The sequence below is a fragment of the Saimiri boliviensis genome, chromosome 6 (assembly GCF_048565385.1).
Source record: "Saimiri boliviensis isolate mSaiBol1 chromosome 6, mSaiBol1.pri, whole genome shotgun sequence".
Classification (NCBI taxonomy): Eukaryota; Metazoa; Chordata; class Mammalia; order Primates; family Cebidae; genus Saimiri; species Saimiri boliviensis.
Genome location: NC_133454.1, coordinates 95,503,204 through 95,524,795, shown reverse-complemented (window position 1 = coordinate 95,524,795; position 21,592 = coordinate 95,503,204). Strand labels below are relative to the sequence as shown.

The window sequence follows — 21,592 nt, the reverse complement described above, 5'->3', positions numbered from 1 at the left end:
TTGACCTTAGGGAAGGAACCTTTATTAGTCTCTGTTGGGAATGGAATACATTTCAGAAGATAATGCAGTGGCTTAATTGCTCTAAGGCAGCTGTTTTGACAGGGCTGTTTGGAAGCCATTCTGACCTGGCAGCCTTGATACTGTTGGGACACCCTAATGCAGCTTAAAAAAAACACACCAAATTTTGCTAGTTTCTTTTATAATTACCAAGCAATAGGGAAACAACTACACTCATGCCATCCCTGATTTACGTTGCAGGCTCCCACTTCCGAGGATTCTAGAATGGATGCAGCAAGGCTTAGAGATGGGGGCAAAATATCACGTGTGAGGCATATTTATTTTTTACACTACTTAAATCAAGAAAAACACACAAGATTTTTGCTTTACAACAAGGCTTTGTAAAAAATGGCCTCTGCATCAAACCAACTGTGTTTTTTGCACTGTCATAAAATCTCCATCTTCAAGTAAATATATAGTTCTCTGCAAGAAAGAAAGAGCTCTCTACTTTTTCTGGCCATGTACAAGAAAAATAGATTTTAGAGGGTCCTAACAGTTACTTGTGAATTTTCACTTCCTCTTGTGGAATGTTCCTTTTGAAACAAAGAAGTGGATTATAGCTATAGATTGAAGGGTTGTAATCTGATTAAGTAGATAGTAAAGACTGCCATGAGAGAGACATAAAGAATTGTGGGGAAATATTCTTTTTTTTTAATTGTGCAATATACTCCATCCCTGGATTACTGAGAAAACTGAGCAGCCTGTCTCCATGGAAACAAAAGCTTTTCTTCCAGTTATAACCTTTTAAATCTCAACTTTCTATAAGAAATATTATTAAAGTCAGAGATTAATACAAATATACTTCAGTTCCAATTCAAAGAGACAATGCAAGCATTTATCATACTGATATTGAGGATTAATAAAAAGAACAAATATTTAGGTTCATATGTATCTCATACTATATAGTATTTTTTTTTCCATTTTGGTCCTGCCAATTATAGTTTGGGAATGTTGCATCACAAAGTTAGTAATAAAAATGAGTGTACAATTATGTCAAAATTTCACTTGAAAGTTAAATTATAATTAATACATAAAAATCTTATCTCTAATATGATTTAAAGTCTTTCATTTTTACACAAGTGTTTGGAAACAGGTACCTGCTAGACTTCAAGTGTTAGGATTTCAGTTGATAGACACTAGAGAATATGGCCAGCAACTTTCTGTCCTACAGGTCATGTATGTTTGTTTTGAATACAGATTCTACACCCTCCTCCTTCCTCTCTGCCTCTTAAACTTTTATTGTCTCTTATGGGACCATTTCTAGGTCATGCTGTGCTCACCCTGATCCCAGTCACTCCCTATGCTGGTCCATCCAAATACAGAGCCGTGATCAAGGCCCTTCTACAACACAGATCTGATTACTTCACTCCCTTTTGTGGGGTAAATACAAGCCAAGAGCCAAGCAGGTGTACTGTGGAGGAGGGGAGAATGCAAGAAGGAAAGAGAAAGCCTAGGAGACGTGTACAAACTGGTAGGCATTTGAGAAATTATATTCATTTGATTAAAATCAGACACAACTCAGAAAATGTAAAGTACATATGAAAAAATGAAAGCAGCCATCTTCTTAAGCTTACACAGATCTTAAACTTACTTCTCTGGCTTTAAAAGAAGAGCATCCATCTGGAGAAACTAATGGAATGGCATATCTGAGTCCTTATTGAGAAAACTCTTAATTGCCTACATGTTTAGGACCAAGCAGGGCATATAAGTCACTTCATGGTTTAACCCCTTTCTCTTTTCTGTTGCCTAACAATTTTATCTTCACCAATATTAAACTAATTGCAGTTTTCCAAACCTATCCTACCATTTTACCCATTGATGATTTTCCACCTGCCCTTTTCTTTGTTGAAAATTTCCTTACTTTCTATCTTTGCCTGACAAACTGATTGATTCTCCAAAATGCAGCTCAAATATTACCTCATTTCTGAGGATCATTCCTTCATCCCTTCAAGTTTCTCTCTGAGTCATCATTAACTTTCTATGAGTGGTTTTAATGTACTTCAAGTAATGTCGTATCCTTATTTTCTCAAGGCTATTGTTCCCTGCCAGACTCGATAAGTTCTCAAGGAGAGAATCTATGCCTTTTATAGAAAATCTTGATATTTCTTTACAGAGTTCCAGGTACAAAATTGATACCCAATATATGCGCAACTGAATAGAAATTTATGAGGGAATGATTATTATCCATGTCTTCCTTTCATCTATGAGTGTCCCATGACGAAAGTTTTTTTGGATGACGATCATTTGTCTTGTCATTTTTGAGTTCAACAGTGAGTGCCAGGGGAAGATCAAGGAAAAATGATCTGCATCTTGACTCCAGATTTTAAAAGCCCTGTAACTCTCACTCCAAGGGTTGTGCTTGCAGACAAGAAAACATTACCACTGGGACTAAAAAACAAAATCCTTTCACAAATGTAACTGAGTTTGTTTGCATGCTCTGGAATATAAATGTTTGAAATTTTGCAATGGTAATGAAATAAGGTATCAAATTCTACAGGCAAAAAGCCATAGAACCAATATTCCAAAAATGGCTCATTAATTTCTTTTTTTACCCACCAACTGCACAGCTTGAGAATATATTTTAAAAATTTGATCTTGTTTTAAACTATTAAAATATTTTCCAGTGTCTAAATAGCAGCCAGTTCTTGTGTTATTCATGATTGCAGTCTGTCATTGTGACCAGTTTTTTCCACTACTTAATTGAGTGTAGTATCATTTCCATTTTGCTACTGCCTGATAATACTGAAAAATGTAAGCTATAAAACTGCACTCATCAAGAAATATTAATGGAGGGGGATGTCCATATTCTTTTACAATGCATAAAAGCTTAAGCTGTAATAATAAAAAGTTGGCATTTATTTCCTGAAAAAAATCAGAAGAAGAACTTGAAGGAAATGAAAAGAAAATCCAGTAGGATTACAAAATTAGGACAGAGTTAAGGGAAAATATTTTGAGTACCAGAAGAAATCTAAAATATATAAAAATAATAATACATTTGTGATACTGCTATGTGACCCAGACAATTGGTACTAAGTTATGTAATTAGAGACTCCTTAAAGAATCTAGCAATGCCCTCATTGGAGGAAGGCAAGAAAAACGTCTTTCCCTGGATACCTATCTGGATTTAACCAGCTAGGTAAAGGGAAAAATGAACTGGCGGTTTAGAGAGAAAGCACTAGGACAAAACCTTGTCAGCTGTCAGAATGGTGAGACTAAGGAAATGGAGGAACTGAATTCTTGACATGGCTGGTCTATGCTTAAAAAAGTAGGGGACAATATCATACCTTATTATTGATAATCAGAGGAAATGGTGAAGCTATTTGGTTCAAGTTGATTAGTAACATCTTCATAGCTAAACGTGTCGTAAGTCTCATTTAAAGCCATGGAGAGTTACCACACATGTTTAAGAATTTCAGATTTGAAAAGAGTTAAGGTAAAATCTCTGTCTTGGTATGTGGCCAAGAATTTCCAGGGGAGGTGTTACAAAACTCAGCAAGGCTGGTATATTAGTCTGTTCTTGCATTGCTATAAAGAAATACCTGAGACTGAGTAATTCATAAAGAAAACAGGTTTAATTTGTTGACTGTTCTACAGGCTTAATAAGAAGCATGGTGCTGATATCTGCTTGGCTTTTGGGGAGGCCTCAAGAGACTTAAAATCATGATGAAAGCTGAACGGGGGAGCAGGCAGGTCACACGGCAAAAGCAGGGGAAACAGGTAGAGGGAGGTAGTGCTATACACCTTAAAACAATCAGGTCTTCAAAGAATTCACTTGCCATTGTGAGGCTAGTAACAAGAGGATGGTTCTAGACCATTCATGAGAAATCAACCCTTGTGATCCATTCACCCCACACCAGGCCCCACCTCCAACACTGGAGGTTACAGTTCAACATGAGGTTTGGGTGTAACATGCAAACCGTATCATTTTGTCCCTAGACCCCCAACTCTCATATACTTCTCACATTGCAAAATACAATTGTGCCTTCCCAATAGTCCCTCAAAGTTTTAGCTCATTCTGGCATTAACTCAAAAGTTCAAAGTCCAAAGTTTCACCTAAGACAATGTAAGACTCTGCCACCTATAAGCCTGTACAATTAAAGGCGAATTACGTACGTGCAAGATATAATGGGGTTACAGGCATTGAATAATCATTCTCATTACAAAAGGGAGATATCAGCCAAAAGAAAAGGGAGTAAACTTGAGAGTAAACCCATGCTAGTGCAAAACCCATCAGGGCAGTCATTAACGCTTGAGGCTCAAAAATAATCTCTTTCAACTTCATGTCTTACATCCAGGACACAATGATACAAGGGGTGGGTTCCCAATGCCTTGGGCAGCTCTGTCCCTATGACTTTGCAAAGTTCAGCCCCAGAGCCTGCTGTCACAGGTTGCTGAGTACCTGTGGCTTCTCCATGCTGAGTATGCATGCTGCTGGCAGATCGACCATTATGGGGTCTGCAGGACAGTGGCCTTCTTCCCGCAGCTCCATTAGGTAGTGCACCAGTGGGGACTCCAAGTGGGGCCTCCAGTCCATTTACCCTCTGCACTGCCCTAGTAGAGGTTCTCTTTGAGGGCTCTGCCCCTGCAGCAGGCTTCTGCTTGGGCACCCAGGCTTTCTTATATTTGCCATTACTTTTAATGGCAAAAACCGCAATCACTTTTGCACCAACATAATACAGCCTCTGAAATGTAGGCTAAGAAGGCTAAGCCTCATTCACTCTTGCATTCTGTGCATCCACAGACTTAAAGCCACATGGCAGCCACCAAGGCTTACAGTAGCTTATGTCCACCAGAACTATGGCCCAAGCTGTACCTGGGCCCCTTGGAGCTGAGGCTGGAGCCCGAGCAGCTGGGATGTGGGAGCTGCATCCTGAGGCTACACACAGAGTAGGGGAGCCTTTGCCCCAGGAAACCATTCTGCCATCCTAGGCCTCTAGGTCTGTGATGGGAGAGGCTGCAGTGCAGGTCTATGAAATGCCTTTGAAGCCTTTTTCTATTGTTGTGGCTACTGGCACTTGACTTCTTGGTTATACAAATATCTCTAATAAGTGGTTGCTCCACAGCCTGCTTGACTTCCTCTCCCATAAAAGCTTTTTCTTTTCTGTCTAGGCATGAAAAGAAAAAGATATGACTAGGCTACAAAATTTTCAAACTTTTATACTCTGCTTCCCCTTTAAACATAAAAGTTCCAATTTATTTCTTTGCTCGTGTATCTGATCATAGGCTGTTAGAAGTAGTCATGTTACTTCTTAAACACTTACTTTTTTGCTTAGAAACTTCTTTAGGTCATCACTCTCAAGTTCAAACTTCCACATATCCCTAGGGCATGGACATAATCCAGCCAAGCTCTTTTGCTAAGGTATAACATATGTGACCTATGCTTCAGTTCCCAATAAGATCCTGCTTTCCATCTAATACCTCATCACCCTGGCATTCACTCTCCATATCACGATAGCGTTTTGTCACAACAATCTAACCAGTCTTTACAAAGTTCCAAACTTACCCTCATTATCAAACTTACCCTGTCTTCTTCTGAGCTCTCCAAACTCTTCCAACGTCTTCCCGTTACCCAGTTCCAAAGCTGCTTCTACATTTTAGGTATCTTTATAGCAATGCCCCACTTCTCAGGACCAATTTTCTGTATTAGTTTGTTCTTGCATCACCATAAAGAAATACCTGAGACTGGGTAGTTTATAAAGAAAAGAAGTTGGCCAGGTGCGGTGGCTCATTACTGTAATCCCAGCACTTTGGGAGGCCGAGGCGGGCGGATCACGCGGTCAAGAGATCAAGACCATGGTGAAAACCCGTCTCTAATAAAAAGTACAAAAATTAGCTGGGTGTGGTGGCATGTACCTGTAGTCCCAGCTACTTGGGAGGCTGAGGCAGAAGAATTGCTTGAACCTGGGAGGCGGAGGTTGCAGTGAGCAGAGATCATGCTACTGCACTCCAGCCTGGAGCCTGGCAACACAGCGAGACTGTGTCTCAAAAGAAAAAAAAAAAAAAGAAGTTAAATTAGCTCATAGTTCTGCATGCTGTACAGGAAGCATGGTACTGACATCTGCTCAATTTCTGGGGAGGCTTCAGGAACTTACAATCGTGATGGAAGGAGAAGAGGGAGCAGGCAGGTCACATGAGGAAAGCAGGAGCAAGAGAGAATGCGGAGAGTGCTATGCACTTTCAAATGACCAGATCTCGCAAGATCTGTTTTTCAGTTTACCTTGGATTCACATAGTTTCAGGTAATAAATCTTCAAAATAGTCAGAGAATGAATTGTAAACACCTCTCACCCCTTACCAGTTCCTCTGCTTGAGTTCTATTACTGTGTATCTCCTAAAATTTATATTTAAAAATATTTCCACCTGTTTTAAGTATTTATTTGTCTCTTTTCTCAGCAATAAAGTCCTCTTTATCCATTGAATTCATCCTTTGCAGTTTTTCTGAACATTGTTCTGTTCGTGGATCCCCTTGAAACCTACATAAATTCTTCATAGACAAATGTGGTTTTGTGTGCACATGTGTATGTACATGCACACACACAAACAAATTCTCCCAACTCACATGCATACTCAGTGCTGTGCATACCATTCATGGGTACATTGAACCTGTCATTCCATCTATGAATACCAGGCTAGGAATTCTTGCTTTGTTGATTTGTATTGTTCTGACCTTAGACAAAATTGTTATAAATGGCCAGTCTATATTTAGTTCATCTTGCTTCTTTGTAGTGAGCACTTACAGAGGAGTGTCTGTGGTGTGCTGTGCCAGGTTTTGCTTTAGATGACAAATATACAAGTGTGCTAGGCTTATTTTCTTCCTTTCTCTATAGAAAGTCTAGAATTACTCTATACTCTTTTTCATCTCTACCCAAATGATCTTTGTTGGTAAAACTTTAAACACGTCACATAATTTACAATCGTATTTTAATCAAAGCACAAAGGTTTGAATTTTCTGTGAGCAAATTTCTTAATATAAAATCCTTTACTGTTAGGATTTAAAAAGACATTGAAGAACTTGGCAAAGTTACCTGGCAAAAACAATTCTCTTTGGAGCTGTGCTCTGGCCTGCTTGGAAAAGCATCTTTTCTTCAGCCAATCAGCCTGGAATTCACTGTAATGCTCATCGGGCCATGTGATGTACACCTTATAACACAGAAAGCAAATTTAACCTATATTAATTTTATTTCAGTTCTCTACTATTGCTCTGTTTCTGAAAGCTCTTTAAGATAATCAGGGCATCCAATTATTCTTCCCTTAATTTTTAAGACAGAGATTAAGCTTAAGCTTTTGGAAAACAAGGAAGCCAAAGTAATACATCTGAGGACTGAGACCCTTAAATAGCACTCAAAAAATAGAATATGAATAGATCTACAGTTCTTGACCTACATCCTCTAAACCTGGGATCCCCAAACTTTCTGTGATAACTGAAGCTAGTTATCAATTAAGATTCCTGCTGGACACGCCAGTAATCCCAATACTTTGGGAGGCTGAGGTGGGAAGATCACGAGGTCAAGAGACCAAGAGCATCCTGGCTAACATGACAAACCCCTCCTCTCTACTAAAAATACAAAAACTAGCTGGATGTGGTGGTGGGCACCTGTAGTACCAGCTACTCAGGAGGCTGAGGCAGGAGAATGGTTGAACCTGGGAGGCAGAGGTTGCAGTGAGCCGAGGTCGCACCATACCACTGCATTCCATCCTGGGCGACAGAGCAAGATTCCATCTCAGAAAGAAAAAAAGAAAGAAAGAGAGAGAGAGAGAGAGAGAGAGAGGAAGAGGAAGAGAGGGAGGGAGGGAGGAAGGAGTAATGATGATAAGGAGGACAACAATAAGAAAAATAATACTATTTTCAGTGTTTATAACCAATACTATAGACATAACACATGTAATCTTTATAACTCTAAGGGGAAGGTACTACTATTATTTCTTTCTTTCTTTCTTTCTTTTTTTTTAGGTGAGAAATGTAAGAGTAAACATTTCTAAGGTTATCTAGCTAGCAAACAGTGAAATCTGAGAGTAAAGTCCTCAAATTGGGATGTGGACAAGAGAGTAATAAGAATCCTAGTAAATTTGGAAGAGAGAAACATGGAATGGTGGCTGCTTCTGGTTTGTAGTTTTGAGAGTTGTGCTTTTGGGAATACCAGAACAAGCCTAGTATCTCTACATAATAATCTGACTAAAAGACATTAGCCAATGTCTCTCTTTTTTTTTTTTTTAGTGCTCACTGTATGCCAGGCACTGTTAAACATTTTAACCCATATTATCCCAGTAAAGCTTCACATTTCTATGAGCAAGTTCTTTTTGTATTTCTATTTTACATATGAATAAACTGACACTCAGAAGCATAGCTTTTATTATAGACATAGTTTCTGTTTTTAAGGCTGCCACTCATTGAAAGAGTGACAAGTAATGCTGCAAATTTTATTAAAAATAGTAGTAGTCATAATAATACTGAAGCTTCCATTTACTGAAGCTTCCACTTATTGAGTATACTTTAATTTGCACTAAGTGCTATATAAACATGGGTCCACAAATCGTTATATACATGTGATCAAAGAAAAAAGAGTTATCTAAATGATTATAGACTACCCCATTATTTAACTTGAGAAAGCAGGGAGACATCATTTAGAGATAATTACCTTTTTTCTGTCAAATGTCAAGCCTTTAATTCCAATGTTCACATCAAGAGCTTCGACGAGAAGTTTCCGTGCTTTTGCAGAATCCAGGTAGCAATCGGAGCACGGGCAGTTGTCCCGCAGCCATACAGCTGGGTAGAGAGACTCTACCTCGTCATGCCAGAGGATCTGCATCGAACGAGCCCCGTCGAGCGCTTCTGCCTTTTGGATGGTACAAGCCATGTTTCTGGTCTTCAGGAGTAAATTCTGTCAGCTCCCTGCTATGACAAATCAGGGTTAACAGGAAACTCAGGCAGATAGGATCTAAACTGGACCTCTAAGAGTATGAACACTTCAAGTGGACTCTGGCCTCTGCTATTCACTCAGCTGTCAGAGTCTGCGGTTTGACTTACTAACGCTGGGACCTTTGTTCTCGTGAGAGTATTTCGCATACTGTAAACAGAAATGCAGTGACCAAAAACTAAATGAGATATAAGTGCTCAGTCGGGATCCAAATGAAAAGAATTCCTGGTTTTTCTCACAGAAAATTTAGATAATAAGTTCAGAACCAGTGACATATGCATTTTAATAATTATGTTTACATAAAGGTGCTGGAATTTTTTTTTTTTTTTTTTGAGACAGATTTTTCGCTCTTGTTACCCAGGCTGGAGTGCAATGGCATGATCTTGGCTCACCACAACCGTCACCTCTTGGGTTCAAGCAATTCTCCTGCCTCAGCCTCCCAAGTAGCTGGGACTACAGGCGTGCACCACCATGCCCAGCTAATTTTTGTACTTTTAGTAGAGATGGGGTTTCACCATGTTGACTAGGATGGTCTTGATCTCTTGACCTCGTGATCCTCCCACCTTGGCCTCCCAAAGTGCTGGGATTATAGGCATGAACCACCGCACCCAGCCAAGGCTCTGGAATTTTTGAGAGAGAAAAATGTTCCACAAATTGAAAGTGTAACAGTCATCTCTGTTCTATTTTAACTGGTGCCCACCTGCACATGGCTTTTGAAAAAATGTTTTTATGATACTAAATTAATAAACTTGTTTTTATGAAGAGAATATTAATGTATTTACTTAAAGACCCTGTTATTCAGAATATTGTGCTGTTTCTGTTCTGTCATTTACTTTTTTACTTTTACAATATATTTTCTTAATGAAATATAGAAGTCCTTAGGTTCTGCAAGAAATTCATTTGGTTTGTTCTTTGAGATTTTTAATTTTAATCCATATCAATAGAGTGTGCCTTGTTACTTTATTTTATTTTGAACCTTTATGGAGTACTTGTGTATACCTTCATATTACTTGGGAATATGTGACTTACTTTTTATTTTAAAAAATCCAGCAAATTTAAGGACATAGACTATTTACAGGAGAGGAAATTTAGTGAAACAGAGACATGATGGTATTATGATTGAGCACCTGTGTTAATCCTGATTCCATTAGTGACTGCATATTTGACCCTCAGAAACTATGCCAATGTTCTACATTGCACTTTCTTCATATATTATTTTCCAGTACTCTAAACTTTCATGGATGAAGTAGAACTTACATAGGAAAGTAGAATTTATATGCAAGAAGTAGAATTTCTTAACATCTTCATGTAATAATCTGCTCATCATTAACAGAAGGTGACAGGTGACAATGAAAACAAGACTTCATTGCCTTGAGATGGAGGGAAGGTAGGAATGCGTACACACACACACACACCCCTTATAAAATTTATAAAATCGTTTCCAGGCACTGCAATAGGCACTGGGGGATTTAGTGACAAGTAAGATAAAATTGCTCCCGATGTTTCTTGAGCTTACAGGAAGACTTTATGCAACATTAAGATCAAAGTAAAATACTTCTAGGTGGTTTCACATATGCTTCCTCAAATCATTGGCTTGGATAATTTAGTCAAATTACGGAGCCAGAGTCAACAAGAAAAAGATTGCTTTCTCCCTTTAGCCTCAAATATAGAGTAATCCATTGATTGCCTGGAAGAAATACAATTAATTGGCTCTCATGCTTATTTCTGCTTCAGCGCTATCATCTTTTTTTTGTTAAAAATTTGTGTAGTGATAGGATAACATTATTACTTAAAAGTCATCAAAAATTATAATGTACTTTTAAACCTGGAAGTTTAGCTCATATGTCTGAGTGAGGAGCTCTATGGAAGTCCTAACATCAGATTCTCTGTGGAATGGGTAGGACATTTGAATTTCCTGACAAGAGAAAGGGTTAGCTGGCAAGTTTTCTCACATACCTTGTTTCAAAAGACAAAGATGTTTCCAGTTACTCTGGAATAATACAACTAGATCCTTAAATAACACTAAAAAAAAGAAATGTAGTACATTTTAATCTATGTCAGGGGATGGAAAATGTGTTCTGTAAAATGCCAGATCACACATCTTTTAGGCTTTGCAGTTTACGTACAGTCCCTGCTGCATATTTCTGTCTTTATTTTTTTAAAACCCAATAAGCATCTATCAACTATTCTTAGTTCATGGTGTGCACAAAAACAATGTAGGCCACATCTTCCCCCAGGCAGTAGTTTGCTTATTCTTGATCAAGTTATCTAAGTTTATGTTCATTATGATGAAATATAATTATGTGAAGTGCAGAAAATGGTTCTGTCTCCCCTTGTCATTTGTAAAGTTAAACTTATAAAAATATATAATAAGTATCTTCTTTGTGCATGCTGCACTAGAAGGTATGGAGATGACTTTGAAGTTCCAGACAACAAGGAAAAGATGATCATGAAAATAAACAAATAATAAGGCCAACATTGCTGAATGCATGTTGGTTTCACCTTCTTTTCCTTTCCCCCAGTACAACATATTGTGACTAGTAAACAGATATTTTGTCAGCTTTCTTTATAGCTAAGATTCGTGTATGATATAATTATGGCCAATGAAATATATTTGGAAGTTGCTGTGTAGGAAAATTTTTTAAAAGGTGATAAGACTTGGCTGCCACATGCTGTTTTCCCTATTTTTTTTTTTCCAGTTCCTCTCTGGAATGTGAATGTAGTATTGGGGGTGAAGCAGTAATTTTGCAACTATGAGGCAAGAAGTGGAAGTATAAAATCTGAAAAAGTCAGGATTCCCATGGCTCTGTGAAACATTTTACCAGCAAGAGATGGTCATGTCTGGACTTCTTTTTTATATGATAAAAAATAAATTCCTTACTTATTTAAACCTTTATTTGCCAGCTCATCTGGATGCAGATAAGTTGGATTTAAGAAAGATTTGAGGGCCGGGTGTGGTGGCTCAAGCATGTAATCCCAGCACTTTGGGAGGCCAAGGTGGGTGGATCATGAGATTGAGACCATCCTGGCCAACATGGTGAAACCCCATCTCTACTAAAAATACAAAAATTAGCCGGGCGTGGTGGTGCACGCTTGTAGTCCCAGCTACTCGGGAGGCTGAGGCAGGAGAATCACTGGAACCTGGGAGGCAGAGGTGGCAGTGAGTCTAGGTGGCACCACTGCACTCCAGCTGGCAACAGAGTGAGACTTCATCTCAAACAAAACAAAACCAAACCAAAAAAAGGTTTGTAAAATTTCCCTCCACATCTAGGGTACAGGCTGAGCAAAAAACAAGAATCTGAAAGTACAGTGTTTGAGCAGTAGAAAACATGTTCTTTGGCTGGAATAAAAGGCCATAAGGGGAAATGGTGGTTGAGAGAGATTAAAAGGCATGTTGATAACCAGATCATGAAGCACCATGCTTAGCAAGTTAAGGAGTTTGAGCTTCATTCTGTTATGAATGGGATTTTTTTTTTCCTTCAGGTAGCAGATTCGAAAATGAAGATGATGACTGTGTGTGTATGGTATATTGAAAAAGGTAAAAGGGCTAGAATCAGACACATTGTTTGGAGCTTTTGTAATAATTTAGTCTAGAAGAAATGAGAACTGTGGGAGTAAAAGCGTATATGGGAGGATACATGTAAGCAATGTTCCAAGGACATATTTTAAATTGTACTTTATATTCTCATAAAATGTTTTATTATTTTCTTTGCTATTGTATGAAATATCATTTTATGAGAGACAATGACTTTGTCATCAAACTGATACCAGGGGAAAACCTGAAAAACTCCTGTGAATTTTCAGTTTTCACAAATATGTGAAAATTAAATAACACACTCCTGAACAAGAAAAAATTAAAAAGAGAAATTAAAAATATCTTGAGACAAAAATAGCACATAATAAATGTATGAGATGCAGTAAAAGTAGTTCAAAAAGGGAAGTTTATTATGATAAATGCCTACATAAGAAATAAAAAAAAGATCTTAAATAAACAACCTAGCTTTATACTTCAAGGAACTAATAAAAAGGAATACACTAAGCCCTAAGTTAGCAGAAGGAAGGAAATAATAAAGATCATAGCAGAAGTAAATGAAATTGAGACAAGAAAAAAATGAAACTAAAATTGTTTTTGTAAACATTTTTACATTTAGCTAACTTTTACATTTAGCTAAACAATTAGCTAACTTAAGAAAAAAAGAGAGAAGACTGAAAATCAGAAATGAAAAAGGAAACATTACAGCTGATGCCACCGAAATATAAAAGCTTATAAGAGACTGCTATGAACAGTTATATGCCAATAATTGAATAATTTAGAAGAAATGAATTCATTCCTAGAAATGTACAACCTACGAGGACTGAATCATGAATAGAAAATCTGAACAGGACAACTAAGTATGAAGATTAAGTCATTAATCAAAATCCTTCCATCCATGGAAACTTCAGGACCTGATGGCTTCACTGGTGAATTCTACCAAACATTAAAGAAGAATTAACACAAATTCTTCTCAAACTTTTCCCAAAAATTGAAGGAGAGGGGGAATACTTCCAAACCCATTTTATGAGGCCACCACTACCCTCAAACCAAAGCCAGACTAGAACACTGAAAGAATAGGATATTATAGACCAATATTCCTGGCGAACAGATGCAAAATCTTTAATAAAATACTAGCAAAATGAATTCAACAGCACAATAAAAGAATCATACAGTATGATCAAGTGGGATTTATCTCTGGGGTGCAAAGATGGTTTGACACACACAAATTGGTAAATATGACAACACATTAGCAGTATGCAGGATAAAAAGTAGGTGATCATTTCAACAGATGCAGAAGCAGCATTTGATAAAATTCAACATCCTTTTATGGTAATAATTATCAACAAAGAAGGATAGAAAGAATGTACCTCAACATAATAAATGCATATATGCCAAGCTCACAGCTAATATCATATTCAATAAGAAAAGTTGAAAACTTTTCCTCTAAGATTGGGAACAAGACAAGGATATTCAGTCTCACCACTTCTAATAACACAATACTGGGAATCCTAGCCAGAACAATTAGTCAAGAAGAAATAAAAAGCTTCCAAATCTTAAAGGAAGAAGTAAAATTGTCCTAGTTTTCTGATGACATGATCTTATACACGGAAAACCCTAAAGACTGCAGAAAAAACTTTTAGAACTAATAAATGTAGTAAAGTTACAGAATACAAAATCAACATAGAAATATCCATAGCATTTCTATGTATTAACAACTAACATTCTGAAAAAGGTATCAATAAAACAATTCCATTTCAAGGATCATTAAATATACTTAGGATTACATTTAACCAAGGAAGCAAAATATCTATACACTGAAAACTATAAGATGATGACAAAAAAAAAACTGAATGAGAGACAAATAAATGGAACAATACTCTGTGTTCTTGGATTTGAGTAATTATTATTGGTAAAATATCCATGCAATAAAAGTCATCTACAGATTCGGTACAATTACTATCATATTATTGGTAAAATATCCATGCAATAAAAGTCATCTACAGATTCGGTACAATTATTATCAAAACTCCAATGACACTTATCAAATAAATTTAAACAACACACTCTAAAATATGTATAGAAGCACAAAAACTCTGAGTGACCAAAGCAGTTTTGAGAAGGAAAAACAAAGTTGGAGGGATCACATTATCTGATCCCAAAATATCCTACAAGACTATAGTAATCAAAACAGCATGGTGTTGGAATAAAAACATACCTATAAATCAATGGAAAAGAATAGTTAGCCTAGAAATAAATTCGTGGATATAAGGTCAATTAATCTTTGACAAAGATTCCAAGAACACTCAATGGGGAAAAAGCAGTCTCTTCAACGAATGGTGATGTGTTACTAAATATCCAGATGAAGAAGTATAAAATTGGACCCTCATCTCACATTGTACATAAAAATCAACTCAAAATGGATTACAGACTTAAATATGAAATCTAAAACTTTAAAATTACTAGAAGAAAACATATGGGAATCTGACATTTGATTAGGCACAGATTTTTTTTGGATGTGAACCCAGAAAAACAGGCAACAAAAGCAAAAATAAACAAATGAGATGGCATTGAATTAAATCCCTGCACAGCAAAGGAAATAATAAAGAGAATGAAGAAACTGCCTAAAAATGAGAGAACATGTTTGTAAACTGTACCTCTGAGAGCCATCTATTTTTTACTTATTTTAATCAAGTAAGTGAGGCAAACATCCTATATGATTCTATCTGCCAAAGTCACTTTCAAATGGAGCCATGTTGACTCTTCTGTAAGCCACAGCAGGGCCAATACATCTGATAAGGGGTTAATCTCCAAAATATATAAGGAATTCAGACAACTCAATAGCAAGAAAACAAACTACCCAATTTAAAATGTGCAGCTGGGTGTAGTGGTGCATGCCTGTAATCCCAGCTATTTGAGAGGCTGAGATAGGAGGATTGCTTGAACTCAGGAGTTTGAGGCCAACCTGGGCAACATAGGCTTTACCCCTAAAACAATAAAAAATTAAGAAATTTAAAAAATGGGCAAAGAAATGGCATAGACATTTCTCTAAAGAAGGCATATAAATAGCCAGTAGGTACATAAAAATGCTATCAATCATCATCAGGTAAATGCAAACCCAAACCACCCCATGAGATATTATTATCTCACACCTATAAGAATGACTGTTGTCAAAAAGACAAAAGTATTGGTGAGGATATGGAGAAAAGAAAACCCTTGTACACTGTTAGTGGGAATGCAAATTATTTCAGCCATTATAGAAAACATTATAGAGATTCTCCCCAAAATAATACATGCAACTACCATTCCAGCAGTATCATTACTGGCCATATAGGCAAAGGAAGTGAAATCAGTATGTCAATGAGGTATTTGTATTCCCATGTTCATTACAGCATTATTCAGAATAACCAAAACATGGAATTAACTTGTGTCTATTGATAGATTAATGATTTTAAAATGTGATATATATCTAAACCCATATCTACTTATCATCTGTCTGTCTACACACACACACACACACACACACACACACACACACTCAAACACACACACATGCCCCAGAATATTATTCAGCCTCAAAAAAAGAAGGAACATTCTGTCATTTGTGATAACAGAGATGAACCTGAAAGGCATTATGCTAAGTGAAATAACTAAGGCACAGAAAGACAAGTGCAATATGATCTCACTTATACACGGAATCTAAAAATGCTGAACTGATGAGTAGAAAAGTGGGTGCCAGGGCCTGGGAGGTGGGAGAAATGGGAATATGTTGGTCAAAGGATAATACTTCTTCAGGATAAATAAGTTCTGGAGATCCAATGTACAACATACTGACTGTAGTTAGTAATACTGTCTTGTTTACTCAAAATTTGCTCAAAGAGTAGATTTCAAGTGTTCTCACCCTTCTAACACACAACGATAATTATGTAAAGTTATGAATATGTTAATTAGTTTGATTGTGGTAATTATTGCACAATGTATACATTAATATTGATAATTATGCTTACAATGTTTATTTGCCAATTTACCTCAACAAAACAGGAATAATAATAAAGATTAATAGTTTTAATTATATGTACAATAAGATTACAATAGTAGTAATAGTAGTAGAAGTAGCAGTAGTAGTAAAAGTAGTACTAGTTTACATTTATTGAATGCTTTCTTTATGCCATTGACTAAGTTCTTTATATGTAATTACTCATTGAATCCTCATTTCAAGCCAAAGAAAAAAATCTACTGTAATTACCCAAATAAACAAGTAGAAAGAGGTTGGAAATACCAGCATACAGGTGATTTATCTTAAGTTATTGTAGGAATAAGACCATTTAAAAATTATTCCTATTTATATATATATTAAACTCAGTGCTTTTAAAAATATATTCATTAATGTGTTTGAACATTTTTTGGCTGAAAAATTTTTATACAACTTGAAATTTGAAATACTGCTACTTAATGAATACTCAGCCCTGGGGTGCATTTTCTGTTATGAGGAACATGGTTTCTCTGCTTAAATCTTTAAGTGTTGTACCCATGTTACACCAACTATTCAAGTGATCATTCCTATAGACATCTGTACCAACAAACACTAAGTATATTTCAGACTGCTCTTTTGAGCTTTCCATCTTTTTTTTCTTTTTCTTCTTTTACCTAGGTTTGAATGAGAGAGGAAGAAGCACATTTCCAATCATTGGGGAAACCTGAGGCCATTCTCTCCAACCCATTTTGCCAAATGGATATCCTGAGGGAGGTGTTCCAAGAGAGGTAATGTCAGGATAGTGTGTGTCTGGAGGCTGCCCAAGGCACATGGGAGAGTGCGGAAGAACCGGAAAGACTTGGGTGTTGCTGATGTTAAATTACTTAGGTATCGCTGTAGAAACTTGGTGGGTCATTCCTTCTCTTCACAATTCTTTTCTTAGATTTATGATAAATGTGAAAGGTAATCCAAACAAAAGTAGGGCAAAATGGGAAAATAAGTTCCCATTTTAACTTTTTTCTGGATTATTTAAAGCTCTACTGGGGCAAATGTGATGAAAATTTAAAAAAATATATAAAACATTGCAGATCATCAGTATTTAAAAGCAAATGCTTTCTGAAAATTATAGTTTGTATGATAATATGATTTGTTGAAATCTGTTTTTTTAATTTAATCAACTTGGCTTGTTAGAATTGAGCTCAGCTGAAGTACCATGGCAATTTACTTAGATGATAAGCTACTGTTTTCTCTGAAGAAAAGAAAAATGTAGATACTCCTAGCTATATAAGATAAATTTTTGTCAGTGGGATTTCTTTGACAAATTAAAGAATACCTATAAGATAATTTTTTTTATTTTACACTTAATTGTAATTTTTATTCTTGTAATTGTAATTTAGTTTATGAAATATCAGATTGATTTTGGTGGGAAGGAGTAGTTTTGCCTGTTCTGAAAAACAGCCCTTGGATTTTTGGCATATTCTTATCTGATGGGATAGGTTTCTTTTATTTCATATCAATGCATGTGTGTAATGTGTGTGTGTGTGTGTGTGTGTGTGTGTGGTGTCTTTCCCTTCTAATTCATTCACCTATCATATTTTTTCTCTTCAGAGTAAAAGAAGTTTGTCTGGGACTTTTGTTGGGTACAACTAGATTGCTTGTTTTTGAAATTATTCTTTAGTGATGAGTGCAGGTTTTCTCCTTTGTTTTCTTTTTCTTAATATTACAAATTCACATTTGTCTCCTGATTCTTCAGCACTGTTTGGAAAATCAAGAAAGTAGCTCTGGAATTTATTTTATTTATTGATCTTGGAAATTAAAGTAACTTCGGACTAGGGCTTTTAGCAACAGAATGAAACAGCCTGTGCTATTGTTGGGTCACAGGGCCCTCAGGAGACATGCAGGGAAAATGGAAGCTCAGAGATGCTGGGTGTGATTTTTCTGAGCTCACACTGCTGTTTAGTGAGAGATATTGCCTAAAAGCTGCATTTGCCAGCCAAGTGTATATGTATTAGGTAACACTTTTCAAGTTTTCATAAAAAAGAGTGCAAAAATTCTTCAGACATTAATTACTAGTAATTTCAATCATAGGTTTTGGAGGGAATTCACAGAAAGTGGATGCAGAAATTTTATAGATACTATACATAAAACTAAAATTGTAGTAGATTAATGTGTAACTAAGAAGGATGATTCATCTACTAAATTACTTATCACTCAGAATAAAAGTTATTTCTTGACAGTTTTTAGTAAATGGAAAACTAGACCAGCATAGACCCATGTTAGCAAATGTCTATCCGTTATTTTTATTTTCTCTTCCTCAGGGTAAGCCATCAAACCTGCTGTTATATAGCAGGATGCACTAATATGTTTGACTTCCTGCCTCTATGTGGTAGGATTAAAAAAAAAAGACCAAAATAAAAGAAACGTGCAAATTGTATGGATGTCTTTGTGCAAGGTGTATGTTAAACCATTTATATGGCGATTACGTTCTAGTCACTCAGCTGATACTTTCTATACATTATCTGAATCCTCTAGAAAACCCTCTAAGACCAGTGCTATCACTTCCACTATACAGATGACCTTGAGCCTGGAGAGGGGAAGTAACAGATGTGAATGCAAAGGAAATAGGAATTTTGACATACCACCCCATCATGGAAAATTTACGGATGAATAATTTTCTAAGTAATGTTCTCAAATTAAAAAAAAAGTACTATTAAAATTGGTAGCTAAATCTCAAGATTGTTGGGTGTTAGCTAATCTCACCATCTGACATTTCGGCTTCAGAGAGAGGACAAGAAGTTTTTTAGACATTACACCACGGAGGCTTAACTATATTGTTGTTATTTTGTATTTCAACCTTTAAATAATGAAATCACTTAATGTTTGCTTGGTAAGGTGGAGGTCGACTAGACAATATGTGTACTGCCTGCACTTTAACATCCCTTGAATACATACATACTCTACTGAAGATACCTGCTATCCAAAGCCCTTCAACTTGAAGTCTTTTTAAAATTGTAAAATGGTTATTATTATTACTTTTAAACTTGGTTAATAAGTGACTGAGATACTTAACAATTTGTAAATATATTCTCATGTGAATAATGAATTCTATAAAGCAATTAGAGGCCAGGTGCCGTGGCCTGTAATCCCAGAACTTTGGAAGGCCAGAGCAGGATTGTTTGAGGCCAGGAGTTTGAGACCGGTTTGGACAACCCAGTGAGACCCCCATATCTACCAAAAAAAATTAGGCAGGCATGGTGGTGCATACCTGTACTCTGAGTTACTTGGGAGGTTAAGACAGGAGGATCATTTGAACCCAGGGGTTCGAGGTTACAGTGAGCTATGATTGCATCACTGCATTCCAGCCTAGACGACAGAGCAACAATAACAACAAAATAACAACAAACCAACAACAATAACAACAAAAATAATGCCATTAGAAAAACCAGTCTATTCTCTAAAGCAGGTTTACAATTCTGCCTATCTTGCTTAAAGCATTAAATTTCATGCAAACACTTCATTTGTAAATTATACAAAGGGAAACTTTAGGTTCACTTCAGTGGAATCACCATGTTCCAATTGGAGCTCAAATTATCAAGGCTTTGTTTTCTGATGTAATACAAAGTACTGGGCTTAGATTTCAGGAAAATTTCTAAATTATTTGAACTAGAACATATGTTCATTATGTGAAACCTTACGTTTTTAATCAAATCCATACCTGTAATATACCTTCTTGAGCTTCACTAAGGGAACAAAACAATTGAAAATGTGCACAATCGTTTTAATTGGTCTGTATTTTAAAGAGGCATGTTATAGTCAGCTTTTTGAGCTTAACAAAGGGCCAGGGTATCATATGCAGTTACCATTCTTGGGATGAGTTGTGGATTATTCAGGGAACATTTTGAAAATTCAACCAGAACCCTCCTTCGCCCATCCCCAGTCTCTTTTTAGACAGTGTTCTCTCTGTCTCCTCTGTATACTTTCTGGATTAGTTTAGGGATTGTAAAGTAATTTGACTATCAGACTAAGCCAAACATAATTGGGAGAGAGAAGCTGCCAAGAAGCAATCAGATTCACTGCATTCCAAAAGCAAGCCTATTCCAAATGCTTGATGGACCATCCCCAGCACGGTCCACATGGCTGTTAGCTACATGTGACTGGAGTTCTAATTGGATGCTCCCGACCACCTCAGTCCACAGACTTCAATTCACAAACTCTTCCAATAAGAAGAAAAGGAAGTTGAGCTCAATCATACCTGTTCTCAGATATGCTTCACACATCCAACCACACAAAACTCACCAAGTAAAGAAACTGTCAGCTTTGGTCCGTGGATCCTTTGGAGAGAGAGCCCGTCACATCCCAGGATTGATCTGTCCCCAGTTTCCAGTCTGATGTGGTACTTTTCCTTGGAAGCCTTTTTGCTCCTGGCAGTTTCACTGTGGCCCTGCCCCCAGACACAGCTGAGGTTTGCAAATAAGGACGGATGTCTCAATCTGAAGGTGTAGCAACTACTGAAGGGAGCTTGGAGGTTTTTTTGTCATTGTTTTTTTGTGCTGTTTGTTGTTGTTGCTGCTGCTCCTGCTGCTGTTTTAAAGAAAATAGCCTTTATAGCCCAGAGGGGAAGGAATTACTGAGAGAAAATACTAAGACTACTGCTGGTTCCCAAAACCACAAAACCCCAGGACTCAATGCGAAGCATTGCCTCGGTTTAGAATCTTTCTTGTTAGAAGGAAAAGCAGTTCTCACCTGTCTTACCTTCTATTTCTGGAAGTGGCAATAGCAGCAAGTGAACAAGCAGTTCACTTCTTTCCCACCTGTTCAGTATGACAGCTCGTTTATTGCACAATTCACTTAGGGCAGAGGCATTGAGATGTGCATTTAACAGGGAGGAGCTACCAGCTCTCACCAGCAGACGTGAAGTGATATCTACTTGTCAACAGGATATTCCAATATAAGCCTCTTTAAAGGGAGTTTGAGTAGTTATAAGGAACTGGTAGAAAGACTGTAATTGGTTCCCTAAGCCTGATGCCCTCCTTTCTGGGCAGTTTCGGCTGTAATAGACAGTAGTTTCCAGAGAGCTTGGGGCTTTTTGGAAGGTACCTCGTTGCCCAGTGATTTG

General features: G+C 36.9%; 2 protein-coding genes across 4 annotated transcripts in view; one reads left to right on the top strand and one right to left on the bottom strand.

Moving 5' to 3' along the window:
• Positions 1-19,288, top strand: part of CCDC34 (coiled-coil domain containing 34) — a 308,339-nt gene extending 289,051 nt beyond the window's left edge. Inside the window, exon 14 of the mRNA XM_074401258.1 lies at positions 17,155-19,288. The gene's annotated coding sequence lies outside the window, so the exon portion shown is untranslated. The remainder of the gene's footprint in view (positions 1-17,154) is intronic.
• BBOX1 (gamma-butyrobetaine hydroxylase 1) overlaps positions 1-21,308 on the bottom strand; it is an 81,261-nt gene extending 59,953 nt beyond the window's left edge. Inside the window, exons 1-4 of one of the 3 annotated variants that reach the window (XM_010330900.2) lie at positions 21,229-21,308; positions 20,773-21,057; positions 8,693-8,949; positions 7,082-7,196 (exon numbers count right to left, since the gene is read on the bottom strand). In XM_010330900.2, the coding sequence (XP_010329202.1) occupies positions 7,082-7,196; positions 8,693-8,911 (334 nt within the window). In that variant the 5' untranslated portion in view covers positions 8,912-8,949; positions 20,773-21,057; positions 21,229-21,308. Of the gene's footprint in view, positions 1-7,081; positions 7,197-8,692; positions 9,064-20,772; positions 21,058-21,228 lie in introns of those variants that run through there. The other 2 variants (XM_010330871.2, XM_074401268.1) reach the window with 2 other exon arrangements.
• Positions 21,309-21,592: the final 284 nt, after the last annotated feature.